General features: G+C 55.9%; 2 protein-coding genes across 3 annotated transcripts; one reads left to right on the top strand and one right to left on the bottom strand.

The window, feature by feature from the left end:
• The first annotated feature begins 4,138 nt into the window (after positions 1–4,138).
• Zdhhc8 (zinc finger DHHC-type palmitoyltransferase 8) lies at positions 4,139–18,223 on the top strand. 2 transcript variants are annotated; one of them, XM_052158325.1, is made up of 11 exons: positions 4,139–4,392; positions 10,465–10,586; positions 10,742–10,899; positions 10,981–11,153; positions 11,332–11,434; positions 11,762–11,853; positions 12,019–12,154; positions 12,436–12,556; positions 12,634–12,743; positions 13,934–14,928; positions 17,362–18,223. In XM_052158325.1, the coding sequence occupies exons 1-11, from the start codon at positions 4,289–4,291 to the stop codon at positions 17,570–17,572; spliced, it is 2,325 nt and encodes a 774-aa protein (XP_052014285.1). In that variant the 5' UTR covers positions 4,139–4,288; the 3' UTR covers positions 17,573–18,223. The 2 variants fall into 2 exon arrangements, with proteins under 2 accessions (XP_052014285.1, XP_052014286.1); XM_052158326.1 differs by lacking the exon at positions 17,362–18,223 and adding an exon at positions 15,692–16,830 and having other exon boundaries at positions 4,140–4,392.
• A 143-nt stretch (positions 18,224–18,366) lies between these two features.
• On the bottom strand, positions 18,367–21,058 carry Ccdc188 (coiled-coil domain containing 188). The gene is made up of 9 exons (XM_052158328.1): positions 20,531–21,058; positions 20,313–20,420; positions 20,124–20,225; positions 19,988–20,044; positions 19,843–19,902; positions 19,682–19,746; positions 19,500–19,551; positions 19,178–19,227; positions 18,367–19,094 (listed from the first exon to the last, which is right to left on the bottom strand). The coding sequence occupies exons 1-9, from the start codon at positions 21,056–21,058 to the stop codon at positions 18,908–18,910; spliced, it is 1,209 nt and encodes a 402-aa protein (XP_052014288.1). The 3' UTR covers positions 18,367–18,907.
• Positions 21,059–27,544: the final 6,486 nt, after the last annotated feature.

Below are 27,544 nucleotides of genomic sequence, written 5' to 3' on the forward strand. Positions count from 1 at the left end.
GGAGAGGCGTGTTCGTTCTTGTACTGTGCCTAGTGTAGCTGTGTCTAACCCTACAACTCTCCTCCTAATGGAAGCCATTAGATGCCCCAACACATCTTCAAATAGCCATCTAGGAGTTTGGACCGTGAATTCTAAACTCAGTACTGTTAGGATTAGGGACTAGAGTAAAACCTGTCCGATGTGGTGTTAGAGAGATGGCTCAGTAATGAACGCTTGCTGCTCTTGTAGAGGGTTTGAGTTCAGTTTTACGCTCACAATTAACTGAAGCTCCGGGGAATTAGACACTCTAGCTAAATCAAACGGTAATGCACATATATCCAGACAAATGAAAGCGTGGGCCTGATACACTGTGGCCTCGAGCTTCGCCAGCCCACCTTTCACAGGTCCGAGCCATGGTGGGGTCTGAGTGCATTAACAGGATCTGGTCTCGCTCTGCAGCAGACTGCCGGTAACGCCCACCAGAGTGTTTAGAGTCTGGATAATTATTTGTTGATATTTGTCTTACTAAACTGACCCTGTTATGTCTGACCTTGTCCTTTGCAGGATGTGCTCACAAATGCCTGCGTGCCCGCCTTCCCTTCTCCCCTTCTCTCATTTCTTTCACTTTCCTCCCTCCCTTTTCTTTTCTCTTCCTTCCTTCCTTCCTTCCTTCCTTTCTTCCTTCCTTCCTTCCTTCCTTCCTTCCTTCCTTCCTTCCTTCCTTCCTTCCTTCCTTCCTTCTTTTTTTGAGACTGGGTTTTTCTGTATATCCCTGGCTATACTTGAACTCCCTCTGTAGACCAGGCAGACCTCAAACTCAAAATATCTGCCTGCTGGATTAAAGGTGTGTACCACTACAATCCACTTTTCTTTTCTTTCTTTTTTTTTTGGATTTTGGTTTTTTCGAGACAGGGTTTCTCTGTGTAGCCCTGGCTATCCTGGAACTTACTCTGTAGACCAGGCTGGCCTCGAACTCAGAAATCCGCCTGCCTCTGCCTCCCAGAGTGCTGGGATTTAAAAAGCTTTTTAAAATGTTTTAAGCTAGCATTCAAAGTCAGTTTTCATTGTGACATTTCCATATAGGCATATTGTACTTTACCATATTCATACCTTCCCTCCTTGCCCACCCCTGCAAGAGTATCTTTTCATGCCCCAAGCTTTAAAAGCCAGCTAAAGGCTGTCTCTTGGTTTTCTTCATCCTAGGGATATCCATATATATACACACACGTGTGTGTGTGTGTGTGTTTGTGTATGTATATATATATACACATACGTATATACATACATGTATGTATATATGTGTGTATACACACACACATGCAGTGGAGCCTGATGCAGTAGAATTGAGACATTGGCCACAGGAGGCCTTCAGTGTACTTCATGGAAGAACTGTCTATGGGCTTGATTTTCCTCAAAGGAAGCCCTGGACTGAGGATTGAGGATTCAGGCTCACCTTTCAGCGTAGTGCAAAGTAACGTTTACCTTGTAGTAACAGGCAAATGAACCTTCTGGGTGAATGCCTTTAGAGATGTTTATATTTTAAAAATGGACCTCATCGAGTAGGAAGGACTCCATAAGTGGGAATGGCCTTCTTATGAACATCCATGTTAGGCATCTCTCCCATGTATCTATCTGGCAGTGGATGAGGGTGCCCTGACGGCTCTCATGGCATAAATCTGGAGTCACCCAGAAGGGTTCCTTCTGTTCTGCAAATAAAGAAAGGCCCCTCCAAACTGGCTGGGGACACTGCTGTCAGTGCTCAGGTTTTATTCTGATGTACGGTTAAGGAAGTGGTTTGTCCATACTGTAGATGGTGTAGCTGAAAGGAAGACATGCATTGCTTCAAGTTTTGAGTGCCCAACTGACAACAGTTTGGAGGACATCAACAGGTTATTGAAGCTACCTAGACTGGCATTGTATCCTGAGTCAGGCTGTGCCAAGTGGGATGAGGTCTTAACAGGTTTCAGGACTGTAAGAAACAGATGTAGCACCCTCTTATCCATGGTGGGGCATTCCAAGACGCCCAGTAGATGCTCTAACTTAAGAGGGGGCCAAAACCTGTTTGTTAACTGCACACACACCTGTGGTAAGTTTAGAAGTTAGACATAGTGGGAGATTCACAGTAAGGAAGCCAGATACACTGCAGTGGAATCAGGAATATAGGCTAAGTTTCTCACTGTAGGCCTTAGCAACCTCAGCCAGATTCTTAAGTTTGTTTTGCTGGGTCTCAGGCATCACTGAATTGGTTAGTGTGAGATAGTCTCACATAGCCCAGGCTGGCCCTGAACTGGCTGTGTAGCTGAGGATAACCTTGAATTTACGATCCTTCTAAGCCCTGTGGTGCTGGGCTTTAATAGGCCAGCATTCTACCAAACTGAGCTATATCCATTTTATTTTGTTTTTTAGCTTGGCTAGCCTAGAACTATGTAGACCAGGCTGGCCTCAAACTTAAGATCAGATCCACCTACTTCTGCCTCCCCAGTGCTGGGATCAAAGACAACCACCACTGCAGTTTTTTAGTTTTTGAGATGAGTTTCATGGGCTGGCAATAGCCAGGCTGGTAGTCTACCTGCCTCGCTTTTCCAAGAGCTGGTGACACATGAGTCACCACACCCGACTAATCATACACAAATCTAATTTATGTGATTTTCTATTTAATAAATTTGAACTGTGGGTAGCTGAAAGCATGGGAATTTGGTGTCCTTGCGGGAGTGCTGCTTTGTCCCTCCAACGGCCTGGCTGCCACTCTACACTAGTGTTTCAGGCCCTCTTCTGCTCTGAGATCTGCCTGGGCCTCAGTGCCCAAGCTCCCTGCCGCCTTGCCAGCCCAATTCAGGAAGAAAGGTACCATATCACACTGGGCTCTGGCCTCAGCAGCTACATCTGCCCCACCTAAAACTTCTGGAGTCTCTTCCATGACCATGTTTGCTATTTTCCTACAAGGCTGTGGCAGTAGTGTGGCTGACTTGATACCCTACATACAACATGAGAGGAGTCCCAAAGGAGCTCTGCAGTGGGGAGCTGAGTTGTGGAGCCTCCTGAAGGCCCTAGGACAAGGTTAAAGTCCAGGCTACAGGTCAAGTAAATGTAACCGAATTGTGTGCCTATTGCAGAGGGATAGCTGGGAGGAGTTTGTATCCACTCTGCTCTCCACTGTGCGGTTACATCACTGCTTATCTGACCAGCGCTGCCAGAACTCTTGGTGACCCTGAGCTGCGTCTGATGACATGGAATGACCAACAGAACAGAAATCCGAGAGAAAATCCACACTTATGGTGTGGAAAAGCTGTGTCTACATTAAGGCACTGTGGGTCATCCAAGGAGCCCCCAGGCTTTCAAGCAGTGTTATAGGGAGAAGGTGGCTGCGGGACTCTGGGTTCTGGCTGTGCAGGACACAGCAGCAGCCAAGGGAAGAAGGCCCTCGATCTGGGAAGGGGTGGACGGGGTGGACGACGCTGGGGAAGCGCCAGCCAGCACACTGTCCAGGCCCTCAATAGGCTTCAAAGTGGATGTTGCTACCTTGTGGAGTGGCTAAGGCAAGCAATGGAGTTTGACCGTGTTCTTACTCAAAACACTAAGACTGCTGTGCCAGGGGGAGCCAATGCAGATGCCTAGCTTGCAGCATCCTTGGAAGGCCGGTCCACCTTAAGCTGCTGCGTCCTGGCGCGGGCAGGTGGGCTTCCCCGCCGGTGGTGAGCATGCGCAGCCTTTCTAGTCAAGGCCAGGCAGACAGGAACTCGATGACCTAACTCTTAGTGTGTGGAGCGCTGAGAGTTGGCTATGGTTTGGATAACCATGATACCCCTACCTTGTCATAGCAATCTCCCTCACACCCCAGTGACTGTCAGCGGACCTTAAGCCTGTCCCGAGACGGCGCTTGGGGAGCATGTAGGTCCAAGAAAGCTCTCGGGTTAGGGCCTGCGGCAGCAAGGACAAAAAAAAAAAAAAAAAAAAAAAAAAAAAAAAAGGAAGAGAGAAAGAAAAGAAAGCGAAAAAAGAACATGCTTCCCGTTGTCTTGCCGGTCCAGATGGTCGCTGCGCGTGCGTGGGGCGTCGGGCTACCCCGCAAAAGAGGAGTTGGCCGCCCGGCGCTCCGCCCTCGGCCCGCCCCCGCCGCGGCCCTGCCGCCGGGTCCACCTTAAGGGGCGCGCTGACATCAGCGCGCCGCCGCCGCCCGTGGGGTGGGATTTCCTCCACGGCCGCTGCCGCGGATCCAGCGCCGCGTCCAGCCCGCGCGCCCGACCCCGGCCCGACCCGGCCGGCCCCGCCCGCCCGGCCCGGGGAGGGATGCGGCGGCGCGGCGCCCAGGATGCCCCGCAGCCCCGGGACGCGCCTCAAACCCGCCAAGTACATCCCGGTGGCCACGGCCGCCGCGCTGTTGGTTGGCTCCAGCACACTCTTCTTCGTATTCACGTGAGTCGGCGCGGGGTCCGGAGCCTGGGAGCAGCGGGGTTCGGGGGGCGAGTGGGCGCACGTGCCCCACGGGGGCGACGGCGGGCCGGGAGGATCAGCAGGTTGCGGCGAAGGGCTGCGTCCGTCCGGGAAGCGCGGACAGGTGAATGCCGGCCTCTGAGCGTTCTCGCAGGCCCTGGGTGTGGTTGCAGCCCTTCGTTCCCTCGGGGCTGTGGAGGGGGACGCGTGTCACCTACAGACACCAGCCTTCCTGGCGCGGGAGGGGGGAGTAGGAGCTGTGAGCCCCCTCGTCGCAGCCAGCTTGTAAAATCAACTTATTTCTGTGATTCTCGGCGTAGGTGTGGCCTGCCCCACAGCCATGACCTGCCACTCCAGCCTACTCAGGGCCCTCTGCCCTCCCCGAACACAACACTGAGAGGTCTGGGGCACAAAAGACCTCAGAAGCTAGGCAACAGTCGTGGGGCAGGAGTACTCTGCCAGCCTGGCACTCAACAGCCTCCATTTCTTGACGCGGGCTGGCTCATAGGTCATGGGGTTCTTTCTAATGGTCAGTCTTGAGAGTCTCTGACCACTCGTTTTTTTCTACAATTCCAAAGCCTTGCCATAACTCAGTTGACCAAAGGGATGGCCATTTGTTTCCAGGTGGGGCAGTCTCAGATGTAAGGAGCCTGAGCCACCGTTTCCACTTTGTAGGAGTCTGAATTCAGTGCCTGCTGTGGGAGGAGTCCTTACCTGGAGGCTGGGGTTGGGTGGGTGCCACCGCCTGCAAAGAGCAAGTTTAAAAAAGGCCTGTGTGGACGGGCATATTTCTGGCTGCAGAGAGACCTGTGTGTTCTTGTCACTCAGATGTCGTGGACTGTGGGATAAGGGAAGGGTTTGGGGAGCTAAGACTGGAGGGGACACATCTTGGAAAATTCTGTCTTCCAGAGGTTTGGAGTGGGGTTCTGTTTCAGTGCAGGGAGGGTGTCTCAGGACATAACTCTAAAATTAAGACATGTAATATGGGGATACAAGTTTTAAGAGAAATTGAAGTCTTCTCCCCCTGTGTTCCTCTCCTCAGAGAACTTGAGTAGTTTCACAGGGTCCTTCTGTGGTGCTTCCTGGGCACTTGACTCAGCCCCACACTTTGGTGTCTGAGGTTGCTCCCGTTTTCCTGGGCAGTGCTTGCTCTGTGTTCTTGAAGCTAGAGCTCTGAGGCTTGGGATTCTCTTTAAGGGACAGCCTCTCTGGCTTGAACTGGTTCTGTAGTGGGCATGACTTGGCCCCGTTCAGTCAGTGTGCAACCTCGTCTGCCCCTTGTACCCGGTGAGTCCCCGAGATGTGGGTAAGGCTGAGCAGACTGCCCACTCAGCTGGCCCTGTTCTCAAAGGCTCTGCTGGACAGCTGTGCCTATTTGGGCTATGCCAGGGCCCAGGCTGGTCTGGTGGCCAGCCTGGAGGAGGTGTATTTTTCAAGATAGGATCCCTTTTCTCTCAGTGCCGTGCCTTCCTCCTGCCCTGTTTCCGACCCAGCCCACTGACACCTCAGACACCAAGAAAAGAATGTGGTTCCTCAGCCTACCTTTGGGGTCTTTATCAGGTCCTGAAACTTTACCTGGGGTACGTGACCCTTATATCTCCTCTCTGTGAGTATGAACTACTTCTCTCAAGGTCCCAAGGAGAATTGGGTCAGTCAAGAAGGGGAGCCTAGGACTGAAGGACCGGCCCTCCTCCCGCTCACCAAGAGGGTGTAGGTGCAGCAGACACACTTTTCCAGGACAGGCTGGGGGTGGGCAGGGTGGGATTTGGGATGAACAACTTGGAGATAGGATGGGAGAGTGAGCCTCTCTCCCAGGAACCCTCCTGGGCTTCTACTGGTGTGTGTCTCTCTGTGGTACAGTGCTAAGCTGGGTTTGGTGTTGGGATGGGTCCAACGGCTTCCTTCAAGCCAGGCTACCCCTCATATCCATTTTTCAAAGGACATGGATAATGCATGGTGGAGGCTGGGGATTGCCGTTAGGCGGCTAACCCTAGAGCTGTGGTAGGCCATTGGGGCACCGAGGGTGGTAGAGCTGGGTTCAGGTGAGCCTGAGCTCTCTGCGTGCTTAGCCCAGTCTGAGACAGTAGACAGTCTGGCTCTGGCCCTGGTAGCCGTGGGGACTTGGGTAGAAAGCGGTGACTGGAGTATCGTGGGAGGCGGACTAGGTTTGAAAACTCTGTGCCTTCTCCTGCTGGGTGTCCTGCTTGTGACAAATGACTGCACTTCTGAGCCTGTTGCTCTTTCTGTCCAGATGTCTAGGGGTAAGGCAGGTGGGTGTAGCTGCTCAGTACTCCAGAGTGCCCGGATGACCAGGCTGAGTGGCTGCCTTTGTGGGCCCTGGGTGATGTTAGAGAGTGTTAATGAAGAACTTGATTAAAATAAAATGTCTGAGTAAAAATTTTCCATTCCACATCTGGTTTTTGTCAGATATTCTGTCCCTGAAGTCACCCCCTCCGTGGGTGGTGTCTCTCTGCTGGCCTATGTGGGGCTCCAGACCTTCACTTGGGTGGGGCACATAGTGATGGCTTGTGTCCTTGCCTGAGCGACTGTTCAGACCCCCGCAGGGGGGGGGGGCTCGGAGCTCCGAGCTAGGAATGCATCTATGCACGAGCACACACACCCAGTCCTCAGCAGGGCTTGCGCCAACCAGGAAAGGGTCTTTAGGAAAGTAGCAGGTAGAGCCTTCCTGCTCACTGAAGGCCAGATGCCTAGAATCCGCCCTGCTCCAGCCGGCCCCCTGGAGGCCGTGTGGGGCTGCCAGGTGTGTTTCAGGCCCAGGCTGCAGAGGATGGACTCTGTAGGCAAGCAAGCACTAAAACTAAGCCGAGGGCTAAACACACAAGTACCTGGTGCTCCTGCCTACAGCATCCCCTGGGAAAGCTGGCGCGTCCTGGAATGTTCTCCTGTGTCTGTGTCCTCACACATCCTTTCAGGCTTCAGAGGTCCCTGTGTATGCTCAGGTTTGCCCTGTACTTGGGGGCAGTGGGAAGCACAGGCAGGCAGAGGCTTGCCTGAGTCCCATGGTAGTGGGCAGCTGACCAGGGTTAGACCTAACTGAGAGGAGGATGCCACGTGGGTGTCTGCACAAGTGCCCACATTCACATGTCTCTGGGCATGAGCAAATGTGCAGGTGTGTCTGTCTGTATGGTGTATGTGCCCACAGTGTCTCCATACAAGTCTTCCTGAGTGTACCTGTGTCTGCAGCTGTTCGTTGTTCACACACGTGGAATGGTTATAAGCTGTGAGTTTGTGCTTCCATGCCTCCATACATGTGCCATGGAGGGTGCCTGTGTGTCTCTGCATGTGCCAGTATGTGCAGTGCTCCCCCACAGCCCTGTCCCAGCACACAGGCTTTCTAAGTGGAGACCTTATCCAGACCCTAGTCGGGAGGCCTAGCAAGGACAAATGCTTGGTCCTGGACCCAGGTCAAGCTCTAGGGGCTTAGAGACAAGGACAGTGACTGGACTCCAGCTCAAAGTGCACCAGGCCCTCTGGCACAGATCCTGTGCGTGCATGTGTGTGTGTGTGTATGTGCGCGTGTGCGTACACACACGCACACACATACACACACGCCTGCACACACATGCACACACACACGCCCGCGTGCACACACACAGACACGCGTGCCCGCGCGCACACACAGACACGCGTGCCCACACACGCACATACACACACACACGCCTGCACACACACACACGCCTGCACACACACACGCACACACACACAGACACGCGTGCCCACACACACATACACACACACACATGCGCGCGCGCGCCTGCACACACACACACGCGCACACACACACACACTCACACATGCCCGGCCCTGCTATGTTTATGCAGGTGGCGCTTGCTCACGCTGTACAGAGGCTGTCCAGTACCTCCATACCACTGAGGTGCCCTACCAGGGCAAACTGCCAACCATGGCTCAGGGCTGCCCCCTTGCTCCTCAGGGCAGCAGTCTGGCCCACATGGTCCGCTAAGGAGCTAGGCAGGCAATACAGGAATGCAGGCTGCCTGCTGGGGGAACACTCAAGTCCTGGGAGCTAGCCCCTTTCTACTTTATAGGTAGTGCACCTCCGAGGCTAGCCCAAGTGAAAACTAGGAGGCAGTGTGACCCCAGTGCCCGTGGGCTTCAGCTTCTTGTTTATAGGAAGGACACCAGCTGTGTCCACGTCTGGTGAGGAAAACCAAGGGCACGGCACGTCATGTTAGAGAGGTTCTTTTCAGGACTGACCCCGAGTCCATCGAGGCCTGGTCTTCCATGGACACCCACCTGCTTCCTCCCCATCTCCCCTTTACAGCACCCCTGCGACCCTCACTATTTCTGCAGGTGGCGCTAGGGTTTGACATTATGCTTTTGGCTTTGTAGCATGGGACAGCACAGGGAGCTGGTGTGTTCTTCCAAGTCAGGCTGGAGGGCACCCCATCCCTAGAAGGCTTGACTGCTTCACTCAGGTGTCTCTCCTGCCTACTGAGTTCTTCCCTGCTGGGCTGTGAAGCTCATCGTAGGGCGCCACTGTGGCTTTGCTGAGCAGCATGGATTGGAGGTCACAGACATGTTGTCTGTGTCATCTGTGTCAGAAATGGGGAATATAGAGTGAGTGCTCAAGGCAGGCAGGCAGGGTGCCGTCTCTGGCTGGCCTCTCATGGGTGTGGCCTGTGTTGTCCTGCGTATGTCCAGGGAAGAGGATGGGGTATCATGGCTGCTGGCCCCATAGAGGGTGCTGCCGTGGGAAGCAGGAGCTTTAAATAGCCTCTTGCTTTCCACTAAAAATAGTTCTGCTGCCATGGAGGTGGTTGCTGGGGCGGCGGGCCTGGCTCCTGGCCAAGGCAGGCGTGGGCGCACAGCGTGGACCGTGCACTCGGGTGGCGGGTAGCTTCAGGTTCTGCAGGCGGCCACCATCGCTCCATCTTGCGGTCAGGGCAACCGTGAGGGAAGCCCCACTCGCCCGGCTCCACAAAGGACCAGGAAATTACTCCCCCCACCCCATGTGTACCCCACCACCTGTCTCAGCAGCCAGTGACACGGAAGGAAACACTTTCCTGAGGCCAGTGAAGGTTCTTGAACACAGAGGGTGGACTTCAGTAGCCACTGCAGAGTCAGGACGGGGGTTCAAGGCGCAGCGTGTCTCTGGAGAGGGGGTTCTGGGGAGGCCCTGTGAGGGCTGAGGCAGATGTGCAAAGCTCTTGCTATGAAGTTACAGAGATGCACTTTACACCTTCTGGAAGGCTTCTTAGAAAATGGGGTCAGAAGGGAAGCCCTGGCTGCAAGTGCTGTGGGCGGTGGGAGATCAGAAGGGTAGAGCGGGTGCCTTTCCAGTGTCTTAGCCATCTGTACTACCACCTGGCAAACAAGGTAGCAAACCCAAAAGAAGGGTCTGCCAGCCGGGCAGTGGTGGCGCATGCCTTTAATCCCAGCACTTGGGAGGCAGAGGCAGGCAGATTTCTGAGTTCGAGGACAGCCTGGTCTACAAAGTGAGCTCCAGGACAGCTAGGGCTACACAGAGAAACCCTGTCTCGAAAAACAAACAAAAAAACAAAAACAAAAAAGAAGGGTCTGCCAGGACTAGAGCTGTACCCTCCACACCAAGGAGAATGTACCCATCCCTGGCTGAAGCAGGGTTGGGACTCTTCTCCATTCCTCAGCAAGTGCCCTGCTGAAGCGTCCGTGTCCCCGCAGCTCTGGCATGGCCTGGCTCGGGCTGCCGGGTACCTGGCCTGTGAGTTCTCACTCCTGCTGCATCCCTCAGGAGGGTGGTAGTCAGGGTAAGTTGCAGGTAGGTCAGCTTAGCTCCTTGGCCACCCCAATCCTGTGCCCTAGGCTAATGGGCCTCTCCAAGTAAGTTCCTCAGTCGTGAAGTGTGCTCCAGACAGGGGCCCCGGGGCTGCCAGGGTTGGAGCTAGTACCAGGAGCTTACACTGAACATAATGGCCACAGCCGAGGAGTAGTGACGGCTAAGATCTGCTTGTGCCTGCCTGGCGGGCCCGGCTGCGTCTCAAAATTCTGACCTTGCCTCCTTCACCCCCGGCTCTCTGCCACCGTCCACGGCAGGTGCCCATGGTTGACGAGAGCTGTGTCTCCAGCTATCCCTGTCTACAATGGCCTCCTCTTCCTCTTTGTCCTGGCCAACTTCAGCATGGCTACCTTCATGGACCCTGGAGTCTTCCCCCGAGGTAGGGCCCTGTGTAGGGTGGCTCCTCTGCTTCTAGTCACTAGAGTGTAAGTGGCTGATTTGGGATTCACAGTGGGTGGGCTGGGCAGAGGTCCTCTCCTGCTAGGAAACTCACTTCCTGTGCCCTTGCCACCCCCCTGGGCTCCTGACATTCAGCGGACGAAGACGAGGACAAGGAGGATGACTTCCGGGCCCCACTGTACAAGAACGTGGATGTGCGGGGCATCCAGGTCCGCATGAAGTGGTGCGCAACGTGCCACTTCTACCGTCCACCCCGCTGCTCGCACTGCAGCGTCTGTGACAACTGTGTGGAGGTGACCACCCCGCCCCTCCCCCCACCAGTCCCCGTGCCCAGGTCCTACCCTCCGTGCATTCTGACACACTGCCCCTGCCAGGACTTTGACCATCACTGCCCCTGGGTCAACAACTGCATTGGACGCCGCAACTACCGTTACTTCTTCCTGTTCCTGCTGTCGCTCAGCGCACACATGGTGGGGGTGGTGGCCTTCGGCCTACTGTACGTGCTCAATCACTCAGAGGGGCTGGGAGCCGCCCACACCACCATCACGTATCCTTATTTTCACACGGTCCAGCCCTCGGCAGCATGTTCTGGGGGGTCAGTGGGTACATGGGTCTTCCAGAACAGTCGCTGTGCTTAGATGAGAGAGGGCCACAAGAACTGCCACTGTAGTGGGGGGAGGGGGGTCTTCCTGTTCTTGCCTCAACCGTTGGCCTTAACAGGCCAGCATGGCCGTCATGTGTGTGGCCGGCCTTTTCTTCATTCCTGTCATCGGTCTCACTGGCTTCCACGTGGTACTGGTCACTCGGGGGCGCACCACCAACGAGCAGGTGCCAACCCTGTGGGCTGGGTCTCAGGGACCCTCATGGGAGGTTACTCAGGCAGCGGTGGGAGGAGGGGCTCAGGAGTGGGGCCGTGGCTGCCCAGCCCACTGCATACTTGCAACCCATGGACACTGCGGCCACCAACACCTCGGGGCCCGGGAATGCTATAGCTTCCTGTAAGGGCAGGCGAGGGTAACCTGGGTAGAGGGCACTGTTGGGCCACTTTGCCCACACTGCCTCCATGAAGACCTCTTCTAAGGACCCTACCTACCTTTGCCTGTCTCTCTGCCTGTCCTGGGTGGTCAGGCTGGCTGAGGGGACCCATGTCCACAGGTGACTGGGAAGTTCCGCGGGGGTGTGAATCCCTTCACCCGAGGCTGCTATGGGAACGTGGAGCACGTGTTATGCAGTCCCCTGGCGCCCCGGTGAGGCCCGGCCTGGGCAGGGGGACAAGAGGCTGTTCTGGGTGTGGGGTGGGCAGCCTCGGACCCTCAGCCTGGTTCCTTTCTGCTCTGGCTAGGTGGGGCTGGCCCTGCCCTTGTTCGTTCTGGTCTGTTTCTCTGGCCACTAACCTCTCTACCCTGATGCAGGTATGTGGTGGAACCTCCGAGGATGCCGCTCTCCGTGAGCCTAAAGCCACCCTTCCTGAGGCCTGAGCTCCTGGACCGAGCTGTGCCCCTCAAGGTCAAACTTAGCGACAATGGGCTGAAAGCTGGCCGCAGCAAGGTGGGGGTCTGGACTGGAACAGTAATGGTGTGTGAGTGGGACTGGGGGTGTAGGGGTGGGGACAGGAAGAAGAGGTAGCAGGCCTGGAAAGGCTTTATGCATGTGCCACAGGAAGAAAAGTATTAGTGGCATATGTCTAATCCCAGCACTCAGGAGGCAGAGGCAGGTGGATCTGTGGGTTCAAGGCCAGCCTGGTCTACAAAGCGAGTTCTAGGACACCCAGGATAAAACAGAGAAACCCTGTCTCAAGACTTCACCTACCGCTGCTCCCTCTTCCTTAGTCCAAGGGCAGTCTAGACCAGCTGGATGAGAAGCCTCTGGACCTGGGACCTCCACTGCCCCCCAAGATAGAGACTGGTACCTTTGGAAGAGATCTGAAGACCCCAAGACCTGGCAGTGCTGGTGAGGTGGAGGGCAGCTGAGGAAAGGGACACGGGCTGGCTTTTGTGTCACTCCATGACTGTGGTCCCTCTTCTCAGAGAGTGCCCTGTCGGTCCAGAGGACCAGCCCCCCAACGCCAGCCATGTATAAGTTCCGGCCAGCCTTCTCCTCTGCTCCCAAGACACCCTTTTGTGGACCTAGTGAGCAGGTAAGTCCAGGCTCTGCCTCTAGGAAGGACAGCCCACCTCTGGGAAGACCTCATCCCTGGGAGGGATCTGTCCCTGGAAACGGTCTGTCCCTGGGGAGAGCATTGTTTGGTCATGGTGTCCTGTTCCCATGCTTGTGCTCCCGACAAGACCATACATGTCACAGAGGTGTCCTGTGCATGCTGGCAGGACTGCAGCCTCTGGGTATGCTGAGCTGGGCTCCCTCGGAGGGGAGCAGGTGAGACCGCTTTGGCCTGGCATCTCTGCTTCTGTGCTGGCATTGCCCACAGACCAGGACAGCTTCCTCCTCTAGCCATTAGGATGTCTGGAATTCCACCATTAGTCATTCTGTGAGGCCCACGGGAGCCCTCAGAAGAATTGGAGGTTTGTTTGAGAAAGCACATTTGTTTCATGAGTTAAGTACTTCTTTGTCTATCACCGTGGAACAGTCAGCACCATGGAGCAGCCTGTGGAATGATCTAGAACCCCGAGTGTTCCCAAAGCTGCCATCCTCTAGACTGTTGTACACATGTAGAGCGGCTCTGGGATGAGAGAGAGCATGGGCTCTACAGGCAAGGCCCATCCTGGTACAGTGTGGTAGCCCTGCTGCCCAGCAGGAGAGCTGTGTGGATTAGGATGGGCTTTGGACACCCTGTGTCACCACCTTACGACTGACTTCACCCCAGAAAGGATTTCATACAGCTGTTTGAGTGCACCAGGGCAAGTTATTCTTACAGGCTTTGGAATGTGAGGGGCCTGTAGCTCAAGTCTAGTCACAGAGACTAAAGAAGCCCCTCTACCTGTGGTGTGGCCATGGCCGTGGCCGCTCTGGAGGCCTTGTGTCTGGAGAAGCCTGCTCTGGCCTTCTACGACAAAGCCCCACTGTTGGCCACCGTAGGAAGGGTCTGTGCAGCCTTTTAGTGATTGTGGGTAGAAGCAGGCCCCACACCAGCTTCCCCTTTGGAGGTAAATTCTGGGATCACCATGCCAACTCTTCTGTCCTCACTTCCATCTGTAGTAGGCACTGTGGGGATGTTGAGGGCAGGGATGGGAACCCCCTGATCTCTAGATTGGATTAGTTGCCCTTGCTTCCATGGCTGCTGTATTGAATCACAGCCTCAGAGTTCTTGGTGCTGTAGGGTCAGGTGAGAGGTGAGGTGTATACAGCGTGAGAATACCCTGTGCTCCACAGGTCCCAGGTCCCGACTCCCTTACTCGGACAGATGACAGCACCCACAGTCTAGACTTCGTATCTGAGCCCAGCCTGGATCTCCCAGACCACGGGCCTGGTGGTCTGCATCCTACCTACCCCCCCTCCCCACCCAACGCCGCTGATGCCTTCTCAGGTGCCTTACGCTCCCTGAGTCTTAAGGCTGCCGGTCGGCGGGGTGGGGACCACATGACCTTACAGCCACTGCGCTCTGAAGGTGGGCCCCCTACACCCCACCGTGCTCTCTTTGCTCCTCATGCACTGCCCAACCGAAATGGCAGCCTGTCATATGACAGCCTACTTAACCCTGGCTCACCCAGTGGCCACGCATGCCCCACACACCCCTCTGTTGGTATGGCTGGCTACCATTCACCCTACCTGCACCCTGGGCCGTCAGATCCACCACGGCCCCCACCCCGCAGTTTCAGCCCTGTGCTGGGTCCCCGGCCTAGGGAGCCCTCTCCTGTGCGCTATGACAACCTGTCTCGGACCATCATGGCATCGATCCAGGAGCGCAAGGACAGAGAAGAGCGTGAACGGCTGCTGCGCTCCCAGACTGACTCACTCTTTGGCGACTCTGGTGTCTATGACACACCCAGCTCCTACAGCCTGCAACAGGCCAGTGTGTTAACGGAAGGTCCCCGTGGCTCTGTGCTGCGCTATGGCTCCAGGGACGACCTCGTGGCTGGGCCTGGCTTTGGTGGTGCCCGCAATCCTGCCCTGCAGACCTCATTGTCCTCACTGTCGAGCTCCGTGAGCCGGGCGCCTCGCACATCCTCCTCCTCCCTGCAGGCTGACCAGGCCAACAACAATGCCCCGGGACCCCGGCCTGGCAGCGGGTCACACAGGTCGCCTGCCCGTCAGGGCCTGCCTTCCCCACCAGGCACCCCCCGATCGCCCTCCTACACAGGCTCCAAGGCCGTCGCCTTCATCCATACAGACCTCCCCGAGCGGCAGCCCTCACTGGCTATGCAGAGGTGGGTGCCCAGGAGTGTAGATGGTTTCTCCTGCGGGGCCCCTCATGACCTGGCCCTCCCTGCTCCGTCCGGAGACCCATAGGTTGTCTCTAGGTCCTGGGCCCTGGTGCAGTGTGCACGTGGAGGACACTGGCACAGCTTTTGCTCAGAGCTCTCCTAGAGCTTCACTTGGGGATGTGGACCCTACCTTCCCAGGCATGCTGAGACTGGGGGATTGCCTCACCACAACTCACGTCCACCGAGCATGCAGCCCCAGATTAGCAGGAGCCTCCATGCTTAGTAGTGAAGGGCGGTGGGACCCAGGCCCTGGCTTCGTTGTCTTGGCCTCAGATGAGGCCTGGGAGGAGACTCTGTTTAAGCTGTGGGGCTACAAAGGTTCCATGGGGCGTTCCTCGGGAAACAGTAGTAGCTCTGGCCAGGCCGGGGGATAGGAGTGGAACCCCTGATTTTTTTGAGAGACTAGTGAGAGAGCTGTGTGTCCACTACTAGGCTTCCCAATTTCAATCCCAGTGGGCAGGGAGGGCCCAGCAGCTCAGGCTAGCTGCTCTTTGGCTGTTGGCTGATCCAACTTGGAGAGATCAGTGTACCCCTGAGGGTGACAGCAGTTCTGGAAATGTCTGTCCTGTGACAGCATAAACCTAAGGACAAGGACTGTGCAGGTTCTAGGACACAGCGCTCCAGTCCACATCTACATGTGTCCTATCACCCACTGTCCCGTGTTCACTGTGTGTGCATGTATGTGTATGTGCTTGTTTTGATGCAGGGATCACCCTCAGCTGAAGACCCCCCCAAGTAAGCTTAACGGGCAGTCCCCAGGCATGGCCCGTCTGGGGCCTGCTGCCAGCCCCATGGGGCCCAACGCCAGCCCTGCCCGGCACACGCTGGTTAAGAAGGTGTCCGGCGTGGGTGGGACTACGTACGAAATCTCGGTGTGAGAACTGACCACCACTCATCTGCTGTGATTCCACGGGGACCAGGACCCCCACAGTAGCTCCCCAACCCTATCAAGTTCTCTGCCCCAGGGAGGGGGCTACCCAAGCCTGCTGTGGACACGTCACCAGGAAAGAAAGCCTTGCCTCACAAGCTTGTGCTCCGCCCAGCCTCTGCCTGTTCATCTACTTACCTAGTACTCACAGGGCAGACAGATCTAAGGCTGTGGGCTGTGATGGGGACCGGGACTGCCTCCGTCATCAGCCAAGCTCAGCCCTGCTCCCCGTTGCCCTCCTTCCCTAAGGCTAGTCCCCGACAGTCCCGGGGGCCCGCCCGCTCCTGTCTGGATGGGGTGTTCAGCCCTGTTCTCCAGCTGCTCCTAATTCATGGCCTTTCACTGACAAAGCTGGTCGCTTGTTGCTTGGCAAGGCCTGTGCTTTGCAGGGCACATAACCCTGGCCTGCTCTGGGTTGGGATGGATGGATGGACAGATGGGCAGATAATCCAGCTGTAGCAGGGCTCCCAGCTCCCTCTGTTCCTGTCTTGCCTGGCTGGTGGGTTCATGTCCCTGTGTCTGTATGCTGTGCTGCCGTGCCACGTCTGATGTGTTAGTGCCCGGCTGCCACTGTTTCATCAAAGCCTTAACTTCTGCTTTATGCTCTTGTGGGAGGTGATGGGGGGCTGGGGTAGGCCAGGGCAGAGAGGGGGCCAGATGCTGCCCCAGCACCAGTGGGGCCTAGAGCCCCTCCCTCTCTCAGGCGTTCCCTGCCAGACTGGAGAGTCCTCACCCCAAAGCATCCCAGCACTGGTCTGGCCAGCGCAGCTGGAAAGCACATCAGGGCGGGGTCAGCTCTTCCCCTGGCGTCAGGGGCCCGAGTAAGCACATGGCAGCGTCCGCTTGCATTGTGTCTGTCTTATGTTTTTATATTTACATCTATATATCTATAATTTTATTAAAAAAAGGAAAAATCATTTTGATCCTTTCCTTGGGCAAGGCTATGGCTGTGGGTACAGGGGAGGGTCTCAGGAAAGGGGTTGGCCAACAGGTACAGGGTGGCACATTCCTCTTGGACATTTCTGCTGACATGCCAAGTCAGGCCTAGTTGGTAATGGACTTCTGCTGGTGAGTTTCAAAGATCTATCCCTTCCATTCTGTGTCATGCCAGACAACAGGGCGCTTAGTGAAAGGCTAGGACCTCAGCTGCCTCCCGGGACTTTGAGGTACCAAGGGCGTGGAGCAGGTATACAGTGGAGGCTGCACATGAGGCCCACCCCTGGCTGAGGACTCTGCAGAAACTACTTTACTTTAGAATGCCCTCTTCCCCACCCCATGCCAAGGGAGGAACTAGGGAGTGTCAAAAAGCCACGTTTTTCTGAGCTTGGGCTCAGAGCAGGGCTGGAGAGGGCTCGGTAGGTCCCGAGTTCCAGGGAGGGGGTGCCCTTAGCTCTGCCCACTGCTGACTTCCACCTTTCTGCTTCTCTCTCATGGATATCGGCCAACAGGGGGCGCATTGGCAGCTGTAGCCGTGGATGGGGGTGGCGTGGTCCGCCTAGGGGGACTCCTGGCCTGCACCTGTGCCACCTTGGCCATCCTGAGGATCACCCACCGCTGCGGGGTCCCTGGAGCGTGGCTGCTGGGGCGGCCCCCCGTGGGACCATTTGTCGCCTGCATTCTGCTGCATCCAGCCTTTTCCCCAGCCTCTCAGGTCCCTAACAGGACACTAGTAGGTGGCTCTAGGGCCATGGACAATCTTCTGGGGACCCAGAAGACCAGGCTGCTGTCGAGCTTTAGAGTTGGGCTATAGCCTGGGGATCCCTGCCCATTCCCTGTCAACCAGCCACATTTTGACTGATCATTCTGCCAGGGCCCAGGACCCTGACTCCAGGTGACCTCAGGAAGAACCCCCACCTGCTGCAGGGGTCCAGTGCCCCAGTGGGGATGGCCTCAGAGCTACTGGGAACCAGCATGACCTTCACCCCAACCTCCGCACCCCTTCCGAGCACTTTAAGCCACTTCCCCCGGGGAGCCCAGGCCTCTGTGGGTTGGGCTGGGGTGGGGGTCTCAGGTCACCGCAGGTCACCTCAGGTAACCGCAGGTCACTGCGCTCCTCCACTCGACCCCAATCCCCTGAACAGATGCCTTAACGTCCTGGAGCTGCCAGCCAGCCCGGTGCACCATGAACCTGGTCCACCCGTCTCTGCCTCTTGCCTGCTCTGACCCCACCTGGGTCTTCTGCATCCAAGGATGATACCTCTGGAAATACCCAAGCCTGTGGGCCTGGGTACCCCTGGGAGGAGTCAGAACAGACCCCTGCCAACTCCTCTTTTCACACAGGGGCTGTGTCCTGGGGTCCACTTCTGGGCAGAAGTTCTGTGTCTCCCATCTGGGGACAGATCCACACACTTTTCTGTTCTATAGGATCTCCCTCCCTCAACTTCCCTAATAAAATTTTTTTTTTTGTGTTCACCTCCACGGCACTGCCCAGCAATATGGGTCCCTGATTTTAGCCTTGGACAGTGCCAGGAGGCTGAGTTAAGACAGGGACCATGGTTGAAGGGTCAAGAGCCTCTGCAGAGTTGGCAAGGGGTCAGCAGATTCAGGGCTCTCTTTTCCACGGTCCTTGGGAGAATGTGGCCCAGGAGAGCACTGAGGACCCTCCTAACTCCTCAGGTTACGTAGGGAAGACCACCCTGCCACACCCTCAAGGTCCAGGAGGCCTTTGGGGAGCAGGTAGAAGCCCACACTGGGATCTGAGGCAGGGGCCGCACCACCAACCCCTACCACCAGAGTGCTTCACAAAGTTTCCAAGTCTCTGCCCCACAAAGCCCCAGTTTCCATGGAAACAAGCTTACATGCAAAGTGTGTCATGACTGTATATCCAGCTGCAGGCCCAGCCCTCAGGACTAGCCCCTCCTCTACCCTTCTCTGCAGCTCCTGGTAGGGATTGTGTGCAGTGGTGCTGTAGGCAAGGACCAGTAAGGCCCCTGGGTCCCCGGGGCAGCGCCAGACACCTGGCCTTCTCCTTGCTGGGGCCGCTGGGCTTCCGGTCTAGAAAGGCAGGAAGTCGTCCACCTCCAGGCGCAAGAAGGGACCCAGTAGGGCCCTGAGCTTCCAGACAGCCGCTCGGCTCAGCAGGGGCGGCACCAGCCCCTCGAAGGGTGTGGGGTCCACCACGTACACGTAGGCCGCTGTGCAGGCCAGCAGAGCACCGAGCAGCAGTCTCAAGGCCAGCAGCCTGCAGGCAGCGGCAGTTAAGGGGTAGGGAATGCCCGTGGGGGTGATCCTGGAGGACTGGGCTCTGCCCCGAAAGTGACCTACCAGAGGTGGCCCTTTAGGCCCTCGGAACATCCCAGCTGTGGCCTGCCTTTCTGTCAGGGAGGGGGCTGGGTCAGAGCCTGTCCTCAGTACCTTGGGGACCCTGGGGAGGGCAGGTCCCTAGCCCTGAGGTACCCACCATAAACAGACTCCATTGTAGGGTCAACCCAGCTGGGCCTGTTTCCCCTCCATTCCCGGGGACAGTCTACTGCAGCCACTGGGCTCAAGCCCTGCGACCTGACCCCTGAAGTCCACTTCTCATAATCTCCCTAGCACTTCCGGGGTTGGGGACACTGGAATGAGCAGGCATGGGGTGGGGACTTACCTCCATCATCTGCTGCTGCTTCCTTGCCTGAGTGCGGCAATGGGCCCTCTCCCTGGGGGAAGCACACTGTCAGGAGCATGCAGCCCTTGCCCCGCGCCTGGCACCACCACTTCTGTGGGACTGAAGATCAGAGAAGGCTCCACCCCATCCCGACCTGGCTCAGCCCGGGGTCCCCGCATCACCCCAGAATCTCCAGCTGGATGTCTTCCATCTGCTCTAACACACCCCGGATGTCCTTCTTGAGGTTCTAGGAGGCAGAGGAAGTGACCCATCACTGTGCCATGCCCACTGGATCTCGTGGCCATCCATCATCCCTGCCACGGCCCTTTAATGTCCGACCTACCAGGAGCCCGGTGGCCTGGTTGTTCAGAGCCATGTGTACCTCGGCCACACCGTCCCACACCTGGGAGCAGGGAATTGGGGCCTGTGTCACACCCAAGGAACAGGATGTAGCAGAGGCTCCCTCCCACCACAGGCCAAGCAGGCACCTCAGTAATGGCCATCTTCTTCCTCTCAAAGGACAGTCGGATCTGTTGCAGCTCGCTCTGGATGGGGAGGAGCAGTGTGGGCACAGGAACAGTGCTCCCTGCTTCCCCAGGCCACGCCCCTCTCCCCAGGGCCCACCTGGGACTGCCGCACAAAGGACTCTTTCCCTGGGCAGAGCTCCTGCCGCAACAGCTGCACAGGTGCCCTGTGTTCCAGGGGCCGGGTGGCTGACTCAGGGGACTGTGGGAAAGGCCCTGGGTCGTGCCCAAGGCTGTGGACAGCTGGAGGTGCTGCTGCGTGGGTCTGACACTGCGTGCTCCCGCTTACCCAGGCCAGGGCTGTACAGCTTGAGTGCTCAGAGCAGAGAGGCAGGAACTGCTGCCCTGGCCCCAGGAGGGCTCCCAGTTGCTCCCGCAGGTCCTGGTTCTGCCTTTTCTGGGGGAGGGGGCAGAAAGGTGGGGGTCGCCTGGCCTGGTTGCTTCTCAGGCAGGAAGCTATGGTTCTGAGGAGCGGCTAGTGCCTGTTGGCCTATGGAATGCACTCACCAGACTGTGGTTCTCCTGCTCCAGCTGCAGAAAGGATTGCTCTGCAGAGCCCAGTGTCCCTCCCTGAAGCTGTGTGGGAGCTGGTCTGGATGAAGCGGTGGCCCTTCCTCTGGGAGGTGGCGTTGGGCACGGGCAGGGCCTGGGTCCTGAGGTGGGGGGCCCTGTCTGCCTCGATGGCCCCTGCTCATGCCCTGGATGTAGGGGCCAGCCCCACTCTACCTCAGCCTCCCCTTCTTGTCTGGCCCCTGCTGGCTCTCGAGCTCTCTGTCGTGGGATTTCCCCTTCACTTGACAGAAACATCCCAGGGGCTTCTCCTCCCACTCTGGGTCCCCCAGTCCCTGTCCCTGGAGGTGGGAAAGGTCTGGAAGACTCTAATGAGTGAGTGGACTGAAGGGGGACCAGACAAGGCCACCTCACAAATCCCTGACAGGGCTGATCCAGGTGCCCTCCATGGCTGCTTGACACTGGGGCCTGGGGATGCTGGGGGTGGGAGTGTCCACAGGGCCCCAGGGGTTTGGGCCCCTCCATTGGTCCCTGTGACCCGTTCCTGACCCCAGGTCCAGGCTCTGGCCTGGCTAACCTGCCACTCTCTTTGAGGGCACTTTGGATGTCACTCTGGCTCACAAGTCTACCAGGGTGACAGTCATAAAGGCCTGGGTACAGTCAGGGAGGTCACAATGGGCTGGGGCTGGGCTGGGGCTGAAGGGAGGAGGGTGGACGACTCCTGCCTCCACCCCGAAGCCTCTGCCACTACATCTTTTTTCTCTCTCTGTTCGTGGTGCCAATTCATTCTCAGAAGGCTGGCTCTGGGAAAAGCTGAGCCCCAGGAGAATTCACGCGTGGCAAAATGGCAGCTCTCGAGGCTCAGGTTCAAGGCCTTCTGTTGTGTCCCTGTCAGGGTGGAGCAGAGTAAAGGTGGCTGGCCAAGGTCACCGAGACTCCACCCTTTGATTACACCCTCAGGACCAGTGAAGTCCTGTGCTCAGAAGGAGAAATCCTAACCATGCTCACGCCCATGAGTCAGGACAGCCAACTGGCCAGGGCTCCAGGCTTCTTACTCTGACTTGGTCTGCAGTGCCAATCTGAGGATGCTTTTTCTGCTGCCACTCCAGTGAGCTCGAACATCCTCTTTGACCCTAGAGGTCCACGCTGACACAGGCGCTGCCGTGCCTTTGCGTGCTCAGGGCCAATCGCGCGCTTTATTTATTCACAGTGCAGTGCAGGGGCTTTGTGTACAAGGTAAACATCTCATCCCTTTGCTTCTCCCTAGCTGTTTTCTTTTCTATTTTTAATAGCCAATGTATTTTCTCTCCTCTCTCTCTCTCTCTCTCTCTCTCTCTCTCTCTCTCCTCTCTCTCCCTCTCTCTCCCCCTTTCTCTCTCCGTCTCTCTCCTCTCCTCTCCTCTCCTCTCTCTCTCTCTCTCTCTCTCTCTCTCTCTCTCCCCCTCTCTGTCTCTCTCCTCTCTGTGTCTCTCTCCTCTCCTCTCCTCTCCTCTCTCCCCTCTCTCTCCCTGTCTCTCTCCTCTCTCCCTGTCTCTTTCCTCTCTGTCTCTTTCCTCTCTCTCTCTCCTCTCCTCTCTCTCCTCTCTCCCCTCTCTCTGTCTCTCTCCTCTCTCTCTGTCTCTCTCCTCTCCTCTCTCTCTCCTCTCTCTCTCTCTCTGTCTCTCTCTTTCTCTCCTCTCTGTCTCTCTCCTCTCTGTGTCTCTCTCCTCTCCTCTCCTCTTTCCCCTCTCTCCCTGTCTCTCTCCTCTCTCCCTGTCTCTTTCCTCTCTCTATGTCTCTCTCCTCTCCTCTCCTCTCCTCTCCTCTCCTCTCCTCTCCTCTCCTCTCCTCTCCTCTCCTCTCCTCTCTCCCCTCTCCCTGTCTCTCTCCTCTCTCCCTGTCCCTCTCCTCTCTCCCTGTCTCTCTCCTCTCTCTCTGTCTCTCTCCTCTCCTCTCTCTCCCCTCTTTCTGTCTCTCTCCTCTCTGTCTCTCTCTTTCTCTCCTCTCTGTCTCTCTCCTCTGTCTCTCTCCTCTCTGTCTCTCTGTCTCTCTGTCTGTCTGTCTCTCCTCTCTCTTCCCTTCCTTCTTCCCTCCCTCCCTCCTTCCCTCCCTTCCTCCCCTCCCCTCCCCTCTGTGTACACATGTGTGCAGATGTACACAGGACCCAGAAGATAACACTGGATCCCATGTAACTGCAGTTACAGGTGGTTGTGAAACACCTGCTGTGGGTACTGGGAACTGGACTCTGGTCTTCTGCAAGAGCAGCAACTGCTTTTAACTGCTAAGCCATCTCTGTACCCCGTCAATGTTCCATTTTGGGGGTACAATATTTCACTGATGAAATCTCTTCCGCTTTTCACATTTGTTCGGAACTCTGGGTCTTGTTTATGTGTCTTGGATATCTGTATGTCAATTCCTTTAAGTCCCATCTCTCTCTTACTTTAAAACAATTTATTCTGTGTGTATGTGTGTGTTGCCTGCTTGCATGCCTTGAGCTAGAAGAGATGTGTTTTGTCACTGTAAGATGTGTTTTGCTGTTTTGAGACAGTCTCTCACTGGGACCTGGGGCACTCTGATTAAAGGAGGGTAGCTGGCCAGTCAGCCCCAGTCAGATCTGCACTAGCCCTGGGACTGTGAGTCATCACCCTGGCTTTTTTTTTTTTTTAAGATTTATTTATTTATTTATTTTATGTCTATGAGTACACTGTAGCTGTACAGATGGTTGTGAGCCTTCATGTGGTTGCTGGGAATTGAACTCACTCTGACCCCACTCGCTCTAATCCAAAGATTTATTTATTATTATATGTAAGTACACTGTAGCTGTCTTCAGACACACCAGAAGAGGGCATCAGATCCTATTATGGATGGTTGTGAGCCACTGTGTGCTTCCTGGGATTTGAACTCAGGACCTTCAGAAGAGCAGTCTGTGCTTTTACCTGCTGAGCCATCTCTCCAGCCCCCACCCCTGACTTTTTACAGAGCTTCCAGGAATCAGTCTCAGGTCCTCAGGCTTCACTGGCAAGCGTTTTGCTGCTGGCCGAGCTGTCTAAGGCCTTCTCGCTCACTCTCACAGTCTTGGGCCACGTAATGATGGGGTGCATTCCACGTAATGATGGGGTGCATTCTGAAGAATCTGCCGGTGGGCGATTTGGCATTCTAAAGCACACACGTGTAAGCCTAGATGGTGGCGTAGAGCTGGGCCATGTAGAGCCTGGGTGTGGAGACCTGCGGCTCCTCGATTGCTGAGAGGAGCGATGGGAGACCGAGGGGGAGCAGGGTGCTGTGCCGGTGAGAGGCACAAAGCAGATGGCAGAGAACGCTCCTGGCTTACCTCAGCTGCGGTCTACAGTACAGCCTTTAAAAACACAAAGACAGAGAGCACACTAAAATAACAACCAGTGTCCTGTGGGAAAGCGCCAGCAGTCAGCACAGGCATTCACTGTCCCCAGCAGTCCTGGGCTCTGTGTGTCGTATGTTCCGCACTGTCCTGCGCTGACCATGCGGTAGTGTATTCCTGCCATTCCCAGTACAAGCGTGGGGGATGTGTTATGTCATGACGCTAGCAGCACAATCAGTTGATGTGACTGTCTAATGATCAACATTTTCTTAGCAATGCTGGGATGATACCCAGGGCTTTGCACACGACCGCGGGCATCTACCGCTGATTTATACTTCCAGTCCTTGCTAGTAAACATTCTGTTTGTCTGTCTGTCTGTCTGTTTGAGGATTACTGATTTTTTTAAAATTAAGTTACCTACTTTACACCCATAACAGCTTCCCCTGCCCTCCCCTCCATCCTATTATGCATTCTTATGGGACCACATATTGTCAATAATTGACCAAAGGGCTATGTAATGTGATTTTTTGGCAACTTTGAATCTCGCTGGTCATATTTTTCATCACTGGAGGTCACTGCGAGCTCCTAAGTGCCTCTTTTTCAGGGTACCCCGTTCTCTTTCCAGGGTGCAGTGATTTTGGAGAAGAACAAGACCCTTTGCTGCTGACTTTTTCTCTTTCCCCCTTATGGTTCTTTGGTTCTGTTTTCCTTTATTCTTGATCTGGGACTTCCCAGGAGACCCTCTTCTAATAAAAACACATCTGGGTTTTTCTATCTCTGTTTATGAAGGAGTCCAGAAAGCTAACAGGTAGTTTTTCCTGGTAAACCATAGGGATGGTCCCGGATCTAAGCAGGAAGGCCTCCTGCCACGCGTCTCTCTGTTCACCTCTGACGTCTGCAGTGATGAGACCCGGGGAGTTTGCCAAGGAATCCTGTTGACAGCTGCTGTAATCAGTACTAGAGTTCAAGCTTGCCCGGCCAGTCCCTGCTTCCCAGCCAGCTGTATCCCGAGTTAGCCGAGTCCCGCTTTCAGGCTGCTGAGGTCCATTACAGTTCTGATGGCCCCTCTTCCTGTTGTCTTGCAGACCTGGAATGGATACCTGTCAGGGGCCACTGAACCCTGTGGCGCAGAAGCTGGTGCGCACTACAGTGAGAGCTGGTGGGGCCCAGCTGGCACACAGCTGCAGTTCTGCATTTTTCCAGAACGGGATGCATCTACACACTCAGTACAGACAGAGGCTGGCAGTCATACAATAGGAGGGGCCTGCAGTTTCCTCAGCATGTCCAAAAGTACTCAGCAGCGGCTTACTCAGGTCCCCAGAGGGTCTTCTAAGCCTGTTTGTTCCTCTCTGGGGTTTCATGGTTACCAGGATGTGATGATCTCAGAGATGGGAGCCCAGGAGGGCCTCAGTGGCTGGTATGAAGTAGCAGCCCCAGCGAAGGCCCTGAGTAGCTGACATTGGTGGGAATGGCGTCTTCGTCCTATGTTCTGAGTCTCCAGACTTGGTAAGAGCCCAGTAGATACCCAGGATGGTGCTGTCCTGTTAGTACCGCACAAAGGCCATCGGCTAGGGTCCTTAGGTCGCAACTCCAAGTGCCGGAGTTGGGCTGCAGCTTCTGAGCAGCCTGGGTTACTGAAGGCCCGAGGGCACTCCAGATGCTCATATGTTCTGAGACCTTAGGTACCTACCTCAACCCGGAAGCCGACATTCTCCGATCCCTTTGCTTAGGCTGTGCCCTAGCTGGAAGGCTGGTTTCTCTCAGACAGCCCCGAAGATGCCTCCCCGTCTCTCCATGGTCCTTGAATGCTCTTGAGCTCCCGAGTGTTGTGAGAGGAGAGGGAGTCTAGTCGGAGGGAAGAGCCCCGAGAACGCAGTGAGGTTGGCTCCGTCTTGAGCACCAGCTGTGCTAGCGTGTTAAATGCCGTACAGATGGGTGTGGTGGGTCGGGGTGAGGGTCTGTGCGGAGTCCCAGCCTCATGCAGAAGAAGACCTGAGTCTGCGTTGGTTGGGGGCCCTAGAGTGATGCAGACTCACACACACACAGACACTAGAGTGTGCTGTGAGGAGCTAGAGTGGCCCTAGCCCCTGTTGCTAGGCAGCACATTTCCCTGGACACCAGTTGCCATGGCAGCCGCTTCCTGCCCATGTTGCCATGACACCCAGATGGCCTTGAGGAGTCTGAAGTGGTGGTAAGGGGCTAGCTATCCAGACGCGCTCACACCACCCCTCCCCCACCCCGGCTGGTGCCTAGGGGATGCTGAGGAGAGGAGAGAGGAGGGCCAGCTGTGATGTCCAGAGCGTCTTCCTGCAGCTGAGATGAAGTCAGGTCCATGGGCAGATTCTGCTCTACACATGTGGCCTTGATGGGCCTGAGTAGAACTCAGAGTCCTAGAGCCAGCCACACCCGTGAGAGAGTCTCATCTCTGTGCTCTTCACCTGGGCTTCTGGCCCTCAGTCACCTAGTCTGTTCTCTCCACTCGCAGCCCCACAGCACCCTGCACAGGACTAGAGGGTCCTTCAGACCCGGGGTGAATGTGCCTGGGGTTTCGCAGGCGTGCCTGGAGTGACCTGCGTTTTATCTCCTTCCCAGAACCTAGGGTGTGGCCCAGACATGAGCTCTCCTTTGCTCTGTTAGAGAGGAAAGATGACACTTGGCTCTGAGTCATGGCCTGTGACCTTCCAGGTGTCCTTAGACTCATAGCCAGCAGGGCAGATGAGAGATGAAATGGTCAAGTCACCCAGGGCCAGAAGGTAGAGGCTGCTAGGCCTCTGCCCCTGGCAAAGTGGACATGAGCTTCCGAGAGCTGTGTGACCTCAGCCTTCTCCAGTTCACAGGTGGAGGGTGCAGGGCAAGTGGGGTCCTGGGGCCACGGTGTGGGCAAGCGAAGGCCTTAGGACTGCTAGGCATGCTGGTTCCTGCTCATGTGTGTCAGGACTGGGCAGGGCTAATGCAGGAGGATTGCCATGAGTTTGCGGCCAACCTCGTGTACACAGTGAAGCCCTGTCTCCATGGAGTACGTGGTCTGGGTCCTTGAGTTCTTCTAGGAATTCCCAATTCCGGAGGTTAAAGCTCTGGGAAAGAGGGTGCACCATGGGGGTGCTCAGAACTAGACACGGCTTCTATGTTCCCAGGATGTGCGCAGTGACAGACCATTTGTCCCTCTTCTGTGGTCACTCTGGAAGCCACTGCTCATATTTTTAACTTTCTTCAAAAAGATTTATTTATGTATATGAGTACACTATAGCTGTCTTCAGACACACCAGAAGAGGGCGTCAGATCCCATTACAGATGGTTGTGAGCCGCCATGTGGTTGCTGAGAATTGAACTCAGGACCTCTGGAACAGCAGTCAGTGCTCTTAACCACTCATATTTTTAACTTTAATAATCGGAAAGATAATAAGAGTGCTAAAGACAACCCTTGTGAGAGACACAGTCCCAACAGGTAGCCATCCTCTGTGGCCTTATGCTGGGAGAGGGCATGCTGACCTCGTGCCCCGGTGCGTCCCCTGGTTGCTGGACGTCAGCATCCCTGCCCAAGTGGAGGACCCCTCTTCGTTCTTAGGAGTCAGATCTCTCCTCTTGTTACTTCCCTACGGACAGTGGTGTCCAGAAGTCAGCATGAATGGCTGCCTCATGCTCAGTACCACTTCACCTTACTGGGCTAGAACCTGGGATCTTTCTGTCCTGTTCTA

This window comes from Apodemus sylvaticus, chromosome 15, assembly GCF_947179515.1.
Source record: "Apodemus sylvaticus chromosome 15, mApoSyl1.1, whole genome shotgun sequence".
In the NCBI taxonomy this organism is placed as follows: Eukaryota; Metazoa; Chordata; class Mammalia; order Rodentia; family Muridae; genus Apodemus; species Apodemus sylvaticus.

Coding starts and splice junctions, on each gene's coding strand:
- Zdhhc8 (XM_052158325.1), top strand. CDS start 4,289: ATGCCCCGCAGCCCCGGGACGCGCCTCAAACCCGCCAAGTACATCCCG. Junction 10,900..10,980: donor TCTGTGACAACTGTGTGGAG/GTGACCACCCCG, acceptor TGCCCCTGCCAG/GACTTTGACCATCACTGCCC. Junction 11,154..11,331: donor GCCGCCCACACCACCATCAC/GTATCCTTATTT, acceptor TTAACAGGCCAG/CATGGCCGTCATGTGTGTGG.
- Ccdc188 (XM_052158328.1), bottom strand. CDS start 21,058: ATGGAGGGGCCCAAACCCCTGGGGCCCTGTGGACACTCCCACCCCCAG. Junction 19,552..19,681: donor ATCCAGCTGGAGATTCTGGG/GTGATGCGGGGA, acceptor TGCTTCCCCCAG/GGAGAGGGCCCATTGCCGCA. Junction 19,228..19,499: donor AGCAGCAGCAGATGATGGAG/GTAAGTCCCCAC, acceptor CCTCCCTGACAG/AAAGGCAGGCCACAGCTGGG.